The sequence below is a fragment of the Apostichopus japonicus genome, chromosome 4, assembly GCF_037975245.1.
Source record: "Apostichopus japonicus isolate 1M-3 chromosome 4, ASM3797524v1, whole genome shotgun sequence".
Taxonomy (NCBI): Eukaryota; Metazoa; Echinodermata; class Holothuroidea; order Aspidochirotida; family Stichopodidae; genus Apostichopus; species Apostichopus japonicus.
The window spans coordinates 28,484,138-28,498,467 of record NC_092564.1 but is presented as its reverse complement, the minus strand read 5'-3'; the positions used below and the strand labels follow the sequence as shown (position 1 = coordinate 28,498,467).

The following is a 14,330-nucleotide window of genomic DNA, read 5'->3' as shown; positions in this document are numbered from 1 at the left end:
TTCCCGTACCTAGGGTGTAATGATGATAATAAAAAGAACAATATTATTTTTTATAGACACATTATGATGTCATCGATAAATTATGACGCAAAAATCATACATGGTACAATGAGAAATTGGATAGCAACATCTTTATCAGGAGGAAACCTGTTGTATTGGTTGCTATAGTGCGTATATTGGTGTGAGATTTCTTCAATGTTCCATATGTAATGTTCAAGATGACATAACATACTTAGTCCCCGATCAATTAATAAACGGGACGCGTTCACACAATTAATTAATTAATTAATTGAGGAATTAAGAAAATGTTTCCCGAATAAAACTTTGGTGGTGAATAAATTCCAAATGAAGAATGAATTGGTAGACTTTTGTTTTTGCCTGTGGAATGTATGTACAGGTAATTGCAAATATAGATACATGAGCCAACCTCCTCTAAGTCAGGGGTCTAAGCTGTTGTGTATTGGTATATGTGTCGTGTGGACCCGGTTAACTGTAGTAATACCATGTATTTAAATGGAGGTTAAACAAACAAAACAGAATTAAACTCCTGTTTTCCCCCGTGATGTAAATGGTAATGAAATGCCATACGTTCGTTAACATCTTATATTTACCGACAAGCAGGTGCTAAATAATTTACGAGGGCCTACCTGGTCTACACAAACGACTGAGATGGTATGGGTTGCAGCACACATGTCCTGAGTTCGTTTCATCGCCACTGGCACGGCTAGATTTACAATTAAAATATAACTTTTTAAGTTCTCCGACATGTTTGACGTCGGGCCATCGAAACAATTGACAACATAACACGTGGGGGTCAACTGTCCGACGGCCCAACCGTATCTCCCCCTGTGGGAACAGCACACAATCGGTATGGTCGCCTCCTCTGCTCTCAACAGCTTCCACCAGCTGTTCCAATTGTGATTCTTTAAGGCGTTTAAGGAAACTTTGAGCTGTGGCTTTGAAGTCTTTTTCAAGTTCACTCTCCTCACTACGATTTTTGCTATCTGCATTTTGGTCCGCTGGCGTGGCCACCACACGGCTGCACCTCCACAGGCGCCGCACCAGCGCAGATCGCTTGGACCTGAACATGCGACATGCGTTGCATGCACACAGCTCGCAGCCCCCAACATCGGCTGCAGCCGACGGTGATGTAAGGCATTCCAGCGCCGTGGCACCGGCGAAAGACAACTCTCAGCAGCTCGTGGCTTGGGCCTCACCACTTTAGAAATATTTGTTGGCCAAACGATTTGACGAAGATCCCAAAGATAGCTACAATTATTTAGAAATGACCAGCACTTGCAGCAGATTCACGAGCTGGCATGCACAATACACTATACTGTAATCCTGTACGTATGAAATCACCAGATAAACAGCGCGTACAAACCATAACTAGCAACACATCAGTAACACACACAGGCCATAAAGAGGATAACAACAACGGAGGATGCTTTAGAAAAAAAATTCACGGAGATGGATGTTTCGATTAAAAAATCCACTCAAGAATATTGAGAATTATTGCAATACAATAAAATCCACATCGTCCGTTTGCGTCCTATGTCCCCATTGAAAATTAATCCACAATTGACTTCTTCCCGAGGAGCTTGTGAGTTATACACACAATGGTAATACAGCGTTTGTACCTAACCAGTGCTCCACCATGTACGTAGTTTATAGTAAGTGATCCAACCACAACAGAGATTTACCAGCGGTTCTCACAGAGCACACACATATACACACACACACATGGTTTGAATGGCAACAACGTACAAATTGTCTTCAAGAATAGATACTTCAAAGTGCTATACGCAAGTTACACTTTCGACCGTATTGCACAGCGGAATATTTGTTTTTTGTATTGTATATTATTTAAAATATATATCTTAAATTTTTGACTACGTAAAATAGTACAATTGTAACTAAAAAGTTGTCTTTCTCCTTAAATACATCTAAAATGTATCGGAGAGGTATGAGTTTAGCAAAAGTATTCAAGAAATCTTAGCTTCCCTTTAAGCTCATTATAATCTCATTATAATATGGCTTCCTATTGGTCAATGTCCTTCATGTGGTTGTCTAGACATTTTGGCGCGGCTCGGGTCCGAAATGATTGTTGAGCAAATAACTTGACGCTTGACTAGCTTTTGTGCTTACTCCCGCAGGAAATAAGTCCATTTTCTCGCAAAAAGTTGCTACATTACCATAATTAATGTTCAAAGAACAAAAGCGAGAGAGTATGAGGGTTCACAAAGCATTATAAGATAGGCAGAATACCATTCCCGTTCGGTAAATTGCGCTAGTACGCCTCAAATGAAGGTATAAGATGATACTAATTTCTCGTACGAGAATGAAGTAGCGGGGTGCGTGCGGTTCCAAAACAGCTTATCAGCTCTCCCGTGATTGGAGAAGATAGATGGATGGCGGAAACCCCGACCCATTCTTTATATCTATCAAATTACACGTAAATTACTAGAAGCTGCAGCTAGCACGGCGACAATACGACTCTGTGAGTGTGTATAGTTGCTACTTTCTGTTATTTTACCGCCCTTCAGCATAGTGAAAATTCATTCTTAATTCCGTGTTTTTCTTTCCATACAACAGAAAACATTTTTTTAAGTACAGACGTGTTTCTAACAGCTGTTAATATTTGTTACTCCGGTAGTCTCCATTCTTAAGAAGTTTCTTGAATGTTGTTTTGAATGTGAACTGGAATACATTGGATCCAACTGTACACTTTTCTTTTTTAATAAACGAGGCACTAATAGCGTTTAAATTAGAACTACATTACTAGTTAGTTTATGGCAGTTATGCATTAAAAGCAACAGAAAATGACGCAGAAAACTAGTGAGAAAGAAAACGAGCTGAAAGGCGCCGTAATGACTACACGTATTAAAGGAGGAAAGAGACACTCGTTAAGGCCGAGTGGACACAAGGCGGTAGTTGCATTTGATTGTACTACTGCGTCTACGTAGTAATGCTGGGTTGCACTGATGCATACCCGAGTCACATAACTAACGAAACTACAACCATCCGGGGAAAAAAAAAACAAATAGGGAAGTTGTCTCTGTTGAATGGAGGCAGAGAGGGTCGGGAATATAACTTCCAGTACATCGGGGTAGGTTACTCTAGGGTATGAATCATTGTTGGTACCATTCATCGGAACAATCAACCTTTTAAACAACAACGTGCAACTAAGTAATACTGATTCGGCCACATTTAGATCGCCGGCTATAACATTTTAAAATTCGCGGCGCTTTTAGGGAGGTGCTGGTGGTGATACCTTATCTAAATCTGAGTAGGTTATTTGGCTATGTACCCAATTTTCTTACAATTTCATTTAACAATTGAGTTTAAAACGCGCGATTTGTTGCAGATTTTGTACGTTTCTTAGTTCGGGTAACTTGAATGCAATGTGTTTTGTGCAATTTTTGTTTGCTTGACCACCCGGGGCTCCCATAAATCCACGACGTTACCAGATTTCATGGGTCAGACGATCACAACGCCCCTCCTCCCCCTAATGGTGTATGTGATTAACAAAATGCTTCAGTTCCTTGCAGGATTTCAACTTGACGGGAAGTGGGATGAAAGATGAATCAAGTTAAAAGGTCACCAGGTCAATGGAGGTTAAAGGTCAAGTGTGTACCAGAAACGGGGCCCTGACAGCCACAGCCGATGAACCTCATATCATTCCCCATTTTTGGAGGTATCGATTCCAAATTTGAGAGATTGGTAACAAGGTCATAAATGTAAAAAAAAAAATGCAGGTGTGGGCATCAGTGGCGTCTTTTCCCCCAAATATTTAGTGACCCCAAATGAAATTTGCCAGAGTGAAAATTGGTATCCAATCAGCGGGCCGCAAGACTTTTGTTAAGAAGTACCAACTCCCATGACAAAAGGGAATTTAAGGCTTTATATCGGAGCTATAGAATATCATGTTATGGTATCATGGTATGTTGCAATATCCCATCAGAAGAAGTCCATATATACAAAACTCAAAAAAAATCATTTCTTGAATATTATATATGGTTAGGAATGTCCTTCTTTGTGAAGGATACATATGTAGGATGTGTTTCTTTTGTTCATGGAAATGCATTCTCTTTATTATATATCCTTACCATCGTGAAAGTATAACTGTGAAAATACCGTGCTCCTTGTTTAAAATAATTGGATATTCATATAGAAAATCACAAAGGAAATATTTTAAGTTAATAGGCCATTCTACACAATTACCGATACGAGTATCGTTATAATGTGAAGTCTATACCTTATCTGCACACAGGGCGCAACAAGGCTGTATTCACTTTTCTTTGCTGTTTTTGCACTCGAACTCTGTAATCATGCATTGAATCAGGTAGTAACGTGGGTCCAATATCCTAACACAGTTTGACCAGTTTGACCATATCGACGGTTGATTTGGGGGTCATCTTAGTAGATGGCGATGTTTGTCAATTAAAGAAAAAAGGTTTGAAAGATATAAAGTAAACGACGGCAAAATTATCAATTAACTTGATCAAACTCAGAACTTATTGAAATAAATCTTACATTGTATACATCGTTCTTTGTATGGCCAGTAGTGCCATATAACCCGTGCAGATTCGACCTCACGTATATGCATGGAAATGCGTGATGCATTTAAAGAAGCTCACCACGTAGATCAGTAGGTCATTTGTACGCATTGCATATGCGTTCTGCACGGTCCATCCAGGGAGCTGCGTTAGAGTAGCAGCTCCCTGGTCCATCTGTACACCACCCACTAGAGGCATGAATGTACTGCTTTCATACTAGAATATGTTTAAGCACACATGCACCTCAGTATTCAAAGTGCGTCATTACGTATATATACAGCCATATCATGAGAGGCATAACGTGTGATTTGCAATATACTCCCAACTAGGCGGAAGTTGGTTTCTTCTTTAGCTGCATAGATATCCCTGCCTCCGTCACACTGAGTGTCAAAGGAATCAACATCAGAAGCCTATATACACCAGATCATTTATAAATCATTAAGCGAAGATATTCGAGGAACAGGAAATCTCTGATACAGGCAAAAGAATATTTTTGCCCGCACAGGAAATCGTTGGATGGTTATTTTGTGCTATTACAGGGCGTATGACGATTGTACCCTCTGTTGGAGTCCGGAGATTGTCAATGGGTAACCAAATTATCAACGGCCGGTCGTGCTTAGTTTCCCGAGATGTAAATTCCCTTCTCAACAGGCCACGTAGTATTTCATTGCTTTACTGCTGTATATTTGCTGGATATGAACCGTATTGTTCCTTTATATTTATATATCTATCTATCTATATATATATATATATATATATATATATATATAGACATACTATTCGATTATGTCGTCATAAGTTGACAGCGATATCCCCGATCAGAAAGTAGCGTTTGTGGTCGGACCACTCACCCCCCTACAGGTGTTTGAGTATTATGCATGGTGGTAGAATGGTGGTAGAAAGTTGTCTGCATAGTCCACTGTGTGACCCTCAGCTGAACCTCGGTGGTACAGTAATGATGGTATCAATTTACCCACCAGTGTGGTGGTGGTTTGGAAGAGTTGGGGGGGGGGGGTTGTTAAGTTTGTATATACAGAGGTATCAAAGAAGTTATCCAGTGTAATTAAGATGACGACGAATTGAACCGTATAAAGTACCGATCCACTGGTAACCAGTACCCAAGTTCGTTGTCCAGCTGTCATTGTATATGTTATAATGACACTCATGCATATTTCGTTGTTCGCTTCAGATGTACCGTATGTTATCTATTAAAACTAATGAGCCAAATCCTGAAATTGAATATACACACATTTACATAGGTTCTGGTATAACGGGCATCGTTTCTGTTTTCGTATACACACACTCACTATATGCATTGCACTGGACTAAGATAAACGTGGAGTATATATACAGTAAATGTCGTCGAGCAGTAGCCTACATTGCACGATATTTCAAAACAAAAGCCATGCATATGGACTGGGAAAAGCGGAATCGTTTTTCAGTTCATATAGTATATATGTATTGGATTACATAGAACCGTGAGCACTTGTTAGACACAACAAAACCCGGGAGTAGCCACTTCTTCGAAACTAATCCCATCCCCTTCCTCGTCCCCATCTACCCCCCTCCCTTAACATGTCTTCGTGCGCTACGCTATAGACAAAAGAGCGCAATGAAATATATGCACTGTAGAGGCATTGGCTTATAACCAAGATCGTTGGTTATGAGACTTCCGTATCAACTGATATCGAATAAATATCTTTACGAGCCAAGCCAAGTAACCAATGACATTGCACTATTTTCGTGGGAATTTACTGCCTTTGCTCCATGGCCTGTCATTTCATTCATTCCTCGTTACGCCAAAACGTTAAGGTGAGTGACGTCACCAAAACCTATTTGTCGATAAAGGAGACGCTATGACAACCAACCGACCAGGTCATTCCAGAAATTTAGCGATGCCAATGCAGAGGATGGAGAGAGCTGACCACCACGACACACGAGAGAAGGGGTGTGGGGGTGGGAGGGTTGAGTAAATGCATGTAGCTACATGGCGGTTACTTGTCGATGATTCTGGGGTAGTAGATTTTTAGAGTCTATTAATGAAAGGTAGCCTTTTGATAGTGATCGCTCTTTGTTCTACGTCATTCAACGAGGAGTCATTATTTGTAGAAGCGCCAACATATCCTATGACACTGGCGGAGAAACAGGGGGGGTTGGGGGGGTTTTAACCCCCCCACTTTTTGAAGAGGGGGGGTTGGCCCACACAATCAACCCCCCTAGTTTTTGCCAGTAATGTTATGTTATAGCCTATGTTATGTGCTCCAAATGGCATAATAAATCAAATTATTAAATTTGAAATTGTTAAAGTCATTTCAACCTTTTACCTGGTAGGCTACATCAACAATTAACAACCGAAAACCGAGTTAGAATTGACCCACACATTATTTCTAGCCCCTTTCCCCCACCTTGCGCATTGGAACTTGTAGCTCATAGCGCTAACTTCACCCCACAACAGACATACACAAAATAACGTTTTGTTGCTGTTGAATAGCTTTGGAACTGTATACACTTGCCAACTTCAACGAGGTGAAGGAAGGAAAAGAAAAAGAAGAAAGAGAGAAAAGGAGAAAAGGATGGAGTAGAAAATACGGCAAAAAACGGGAAGAGAAAGAGGAACAGTGACAAAATTATTCGAATTTGTAAAGCAAACAGCAGATATCACATCATATCAGTGAGCATGAAAATGGCGTTCCACGATAAACAGCCTCCAAACCATGGGCGCAGATCCTGTTGAGGACAGCGGGACGCGTCCCCACCAACTTTTTCAGTAGTGGGGACATGATATACCGTGTCCCCATCAATTTGTCTTGACCAATAGCTGCATTTCAAGTTCCCCTATATTGAACTTTGGCGCAGTTTGATCCAGCATTGTGCAAATGACATGCAGCAGTTCTCATTTTATTGTATTTTATCCACAGTTGTTAAATATAGGACGGAAATCGCATTTGCGGCAGTCTTTATTTGTTTTCTGGGAGAGGAGCCCAGACCCATCGTATATACAAAAGTCTACTTGTATTACTTGTCCCCTGATTTTCTTTCTGCAGACGCCCATGTATTTCTCCAAACTAAATTTGTAAGCCATGAGATCTAAAACTTAAGGAGGTTTAGGAGCATCATTAGGTCTGGGAAGTGTTATTTCCGGCGATCTGGGAGGTATATTTGCCCAAAAAAATTGTACGCTACGCGCGAACCCATGGTTGCGCTCCGCTTAGATAGTGTCATAGAACAGACACGCGTCCCCACCATTATCCAAGACTGATCTGCGCCCATGCTCAAAACTGTCGATGTGTGTAGTGTTCGGTTTCGGAAATATCTGGTATATTTTTATTTCCTTCAACGAATTTTTTTAGTAGCCGTCTGAATTTTCGAAAATTCCCTAACCAACATTCTTCATCATACTTCATCATACTCGTGCAATTTTGACCCGTCTGTTAGGGTTTGAAGGAGGTTTTTCTATATCGGTTGTCATAGATGATATTTTGTACAACATTATGGGTATGTTTTGAAGTGAATTTATTCACGAGAATTGTGATTTTTCAAATTCTGAACAGTGGGACTGACGGATATTGTGGGCCGCGATGAAGAATCACCTACAAAAGCAATGATCCACAGGATATGTGATGAAGTCGAACATGATGTGTGACTGGTGACAATCTTCAACAAGGTTATAGATGAGAAAAAAAGTATTTGGAAAAAACTTGGTTCTCAGGCAAAAGTATGCATATGGTTGGTCAGTTTCAAGCCCGAGAAGTGCCATTTCCGGTGATCTGGGGGTACCAAAACCAGAAATTTGCTTGTACGCTGCGCGCCAACCTATGGTGGCGCTCCGCTTAGATAGTAATACGCGCACCTGGGTAAGAAAATCCTGCATACGCCCCTGGTTAAATGCAGCTTTTTAAGGCCTGAGCAGTGCCATTTACTGCAATCTGGGAGGCAATATTTGCCAAAAAAATCTTGTGCACTTCGCGCCAACTTATGGTGGCGCTCCACTTAGATAGTTTGCCAGCAGTTATGACTTTTTATTTCATCAATGGCCTGCAACCCCCCCACTTCTGACAAGAAATCTCCGCCACTGTCCTATGATGTCATAATTATTATTTGTTGCTAATGCATGGGAATAGTACTTTTTGAAAGTTCATACATCACAGTTGTCATTATTAATTGAGACTGTCTTCTGGTACTCTATAGGTCTGATCTTGAACTTGAAAAGTGCAATCCTGCCATTGCTGAAATACTCAGTCAGTGACGACGGAACTTCTTCTACCGGACCCTTGAATCCACGCTTTTATGTTGAGCCATCGATGTAGTTAATAATACTTTACTAAGGTGAATACGAGAATCCGGCAGTGCATGTGAAATGGTAGTGGCGCTATTTACATAAACGTTTCGGTTTTATACTTTATTATTCACACTGAAAGAAACTACAGCAACTTTCACTTGATCGCAGTTCTGTCAATCACAGCGAGAGATTATAATTATCATCGTTATAGTTAATCCATTGCACACTATTTTATTATTATTACTATTATTATTATTGATATAAAATCTGTAGTTAATAGCTTTTTTCACGCAATGATGCATGCCAGTCTGAAGCGTGTTTTACATAATTTACGTGTCAATTAGTTTTGTGGCTTCTAGTCATTCCTTAAAATAAAATAAAACGTCTGAGACACCATTTATCTATTTTCGTTATCTTTTAAAATCCCAGCCAAACATAGCGCCAAAAATGTGAGGGTGTCTTGTTTTTCCAGACCGAAAATGTAGTCAGCTAATATTTGCATGTGTACGGTGAAGCTGGTTGACATGACATAAAATGCATATTATCTATCAGGGAGTGGCCCTGGGGTCGTTGAAGCTGATTCCCCATGTAGACGGGGGGGGGGGTGGCTGGGAGTCTCGGAGAAATCTCACCTACACAAAATTGAAAATGTGCTAACAACCAATTTTGACGTTTTTATTCAGGTTGAGATGTAAAACTTTGAAATTAATTCACGTCATTTGGAAGAGTGGATTACGCAATAACTTATGATTTGAGACGTGGAATACACCCCTACTGGTTTTGTTTTCCGTTCAAATTTGAAAATTTGAAATTTTAATCTTCGAAAATATTATACCGCAAGTCAGTATATGAATGGATTACGGATTGAAGACTTATGTACATTGCTAAACGTCAAAAATCTCAAACTTATGGTTTTTGCGAGATTTCAAAACAGTATAGATCTGAAATTATCAGTTTGCACACATTCTATACGAAGTACTAAGTATACAAAACGGTTATTTGTAAATCGGCATTAAATTGCTATAGCATAACTCTGTACTGCGTATCACACCATGTTTAGTGGAGTTTGTATAGCAGTGTGCTACATGCGAAATGCCGGATACATGAACAATGTATGTCTATTCCCAGAGAAGCCACGCGATTGTCATGTTTTGCATGAATGTGGCATACTACTATATGCGGGTTGCTTGATCCGGCTTGGTTGCATTTTCAGTTTGGTTTGCCGTGTATTTTACATGCACACAATATCTGCATGTTGCTGTACGGTTTGTTACAATCATAACTGCTTAATTAAGGTGCATGCCAAGACTATTGTCAACACATTATAATGCAGCTGTATGCAGTTCTGTTTCTTGGACGCTGTGTTGCATAAATAAATACATTACATTACTCATTTTATCAAACTTCTTCAATCCTTTGAAGAAATTAGTAAAAGCGATCACTTGTCAAAGTAAAAATATTAAGAAGAAAAATAAAAGAAAAGAAAACTTAGCAAGACTATTTTACCAAAACGGAATGTATTCAAGTATTTGGCACTGTAAAGGGGTGTGGGGGGGGGGGGGTACGGGCATGAGGTGGTGTCACTCGGGCCTATATTAACTCGAGGATCGAAGGGTGCTTTCAGTAGGATGCATGGTGGGTCTAGTGGTGTACGTGGTTACGACCACAGTATACTTTACTGAAAAGGACCGTCGTATAGATTACATGAGTTTGGCTTGTCCTGGGTTTGGCTTGACCTATCTCAACTTATGTCAATAAGTACACATGTATCTCAGAATATTTATATCTTGGTACCGACATGCATGTCATCACAGTAAGTACCACAACGCTGTATACCAGTCATTAAACCACTTTGAATTAACGACTGAATAACCGCTTTAAGGCGATTGAATATCGGCGCCGGTTTGTAGGTCACCTTGCCCGCATAAATTACTACTTCCAAAAACAAGACTCGGTTGGTACAGCTGACGGCATTATATAGGAGCATTGCCAAGTATATCGTCTACATCATTATAAAATACTATATGCACTGTCCTTTGTTTGTTTGTAGCAAAGATCCACCTCTTTCATTTTACATATACAGAGAGCATGAATCCCTCATAGCACGTCTTGATAAGATAATAGTAACATTTAAAACATGAATGTTGCCCTGATGATGACAAGTTATACCGATGTCTCTATACAGTGATGTACAAACAAGGTAGAATTAAAGCAGCATTCAATACATTAAACATAATATGAACATTCTACAGTACATCATGTATTACAACAGAGGTTTAACAACTCACAAGTTTGTTATATTTTGTAGCAGACGGACCTCCTGGACCAAACATATAAGTTGCATATAAAATTGAAGACTATAGTTATATCGGGGTTACGGTGGTGACCAACTAATAAACACCTTCTTTTGGAGGGGGGGGGGGGGGAGGGGCGTTTACGATGATACCGGTTCTTCAAAACGTATGTATCAACAGATCAAGTTAGCATATACTTGTATCTAAACTATTTGAAAGGTGCTGTATATTTGGTTGGAGATCAACTATATATATATATATATATATATATATATATATATATATATATATATATAGTAGAATAATTTTCGTAATGAAATTGGCCGAGCAGCTCCTTTAACTGGCGACTTGTTTGATTTGTGAATTGCGAGCCCCAGATTACGATGTGAGTGGTTCCTTACTGTCGCATAGATATCAATTCAGCTACCACTCTCTGTGTGTTTTAGATAGACTTAATCAACAAAGACAAGGCTTTTATCCCAAGTACAAGAATAGCTCAGTTTCCTTTCAGGTCAATTACGGTCTCATTAAAGAACAATTACAAGCAATTCGGTAACTGTAAAAAATGTTATTCAAATACAAGAACTGCCAAATGGCATATTAAAGAAAAGGGGGGGGGGGGTGCATGTAAAGGGACATCTCAACAAATACTGTAACCTTTTAGTCCTTTCTTTAGACCGAACAAAATTACAAATGAGATCCACCAAAGTTATTTTCAAAATGTATTATTTTAGAAACAATTGGCGATTCCTGTTGAGACAACACGAGTACGTATACGTGCATACACGGCTATGATAAAATGAAGGTTATCACTGCACTAAATAAACACTTTATCTCGTGCCCGGGTGTAGTAAACACTACGTGAGATTACTACCGTAATTTGTCCACCATTTAGAAAATAAAGATGTGACACTGGTCTCTATTTATTTTTATTTTTTTTGGGGAGGGGGGGGTGAAAGCTTGAGCAATTTTGCATTATAGACGGATCTCGCTCAATAATCGGAGGGTTTATATTATAAAAGGGAGTTATGAATGTTAATCTGGAGTGACTGACTGATATAATAGTACATGAGGTTCTATCCAAAGGGATCGTTCCGGTCCAGGTTAAAAATTGATTGAATTAAGTTTTCTACTGCTACAAGAGCAGACAGAAATAACGTATACATTGTACTACAAGAGTTTAGAGGGATAACAAGTCTTAAATTGTTTTACTACAAAGAATACAGAGATTGTGAAACGAAGCACATGTTGATCTCAATACTAGCTTCGTATATATGTTTGTTCCATTATTGACGTATAACATGGCTGCGGTATTTATTCAACGTATTTGGATGAGTGACTTGCTTGATAATCTGTGATGTCGTACATCATAGTGATAGAGTCCGTTAACCGTCTTTTGGCACAACAGAGAAAAATTACAAGTATTTCAGCAGAGACAAATCCCAATAACTGAATGGGATATTATTACCATTAAAATTGAAGTTATCACATAAACAATAGGGAAATGGGATGTTCATGAGCATATTAAATTATATCACATAGTGAGAAAGAAAGTTAATTTCAAACTTTGGTGAAGTTCGACCAATGTGTTTCGTTTTACTTAATCTGACGAAAACTACTTACTACACGCACTGTTTAATAAAATAATATAGGACTCTATACATTATGTTGCCGAAAACAACAGTGAATAACATTACAATCGTCGACATGTTACGTACAGACTGGTACTTGAAACTCTCCCAAATTAAACTGAGGGCGTATATCACCTTTGAGATGTTTGTTGTATTCTCTGTCACGTCCGTCCAAATAGTCTACGTCGTTTGTATACTCTATCCTTGTGTTGGAGTTCAAAACAGTCAACGTTAGTCGCCAGTGTAATCGGGTTGATGTTTTTGAGTCTGTAGATAACCCAGAGTTGGTTGTTGTCGAACCGACAAAGCAGAAACATTTGCATCTAGATTAATCAAAATATCCAGGGTCTCTTTCCTGTAAAACATACCTGCATGTGCGAATCTTAAAGGATGACTGCTGGCACATAATTTATTGTAATATGTTATAAGTCATTAAATATACATATACCCTCTGGTCTGATATCAATTCTGGGCGAATATCTTGAAAACTAACATAGACACTGACAGATTCCGAAAAATCACACACTCTAGTATAGTCTTTTTTGTTATTCTATCATCTCTCTACCTTCTTTTTCCATCCTATCATCTATGTAGCATTTGAATATTTTAAGATCTTATAACCTCAAACTGTAAAATCTCAAATGTAACACTAGCCGTCATATCAGGGGTTGCTGCAGCCAGAAGACCTCTATTCACGGGACGCGTGTCCAGAGATTAGCGCCCACAGAGGAACGCGTGTATGTTAATTAAAGAACTCTATATTAAAATTTAAGAATGTTGAAGCAAGCTATTTCGGTACTTCGCACGCCTCGATCAGCTACTTGCCCCCCCCACCCCCCCCCCCCATCCCCGACAAAAAAATATTTTTGAAGAAGATCGATTTTTGGTGAAACTGGAATTTATAGAAAACCCGGGAAGTATATAGTGTCCGTTTAGAATATATACTCTGAATTGGAACAGTTTACAATAAACGGACCTTGTAGCTTTATGGACAGTAATAAACTTCTCTAACACCACATATATATATATATATATATATATTTCCTCGCATTAAACCAATTCATTTTTTAGAAACTTTTAACAAATATTTCTTAACTCGGCAAATATGTTTTTAAACAGAGTAAAAGACCCTAAACGATAACGGCAGGCTCCACTTGTTCAGGTAAGGTATAGGTCTATCTGCATGCAAGATGGCAATATTTCCATCGTTTTAGCGATTGTTCAATAAACCCAGAAATTTAAAAACAAAAAAATCAAACACCGGTTCGGCATATGTTGCACACAATGAACACAACAACATTGAGATGAATAAAGTGGCTGGTTCACAACGAATATACGTGCATATTGAAGTTTTACAGTACAATATTGTTAACAGAAGTATTCATGTATACGTATCAGCGTTACGTCTTTATTTTCAAATCCAGATTTTGCTCAACATACATACATACACGCACACATGCATACATACATACATGCAATTTAAATATGGCTGGTTGTATGCTGCAACGGATGTGTTTTTGCCTCTGAGAATCCTTGTCGTATTTAATGGGGTTATTTGCATTATCCG

General features: G+C 39.0%; 1 protein-coding gene across 1 annotated transcript in view; it reads right to left on the bottom strand.

Moving 5' to 3' along the window:
* LOC139967053 (mothers against decapentaplegic homolog 6-like) overlaps positions 1-1,713 on the bottom strand; it is a 39,940-nt gene extending 38,227 nt beyond the window's left edge. Inside the window, exon 1 of the mRNA XM_071970728.1 lies at positions 648-1,713. Coding sequence (XP_071826829.1) covers positions 648-1,089 — 442 coding nt within the window. The 5' untranslated portion in view covers positions 1,090-1,713. The remainder of the gene's footprint in view (positions 1-647) is intronic.
* Positions 1,714-14,330: the final 12,617 nt, after the last annotated feature.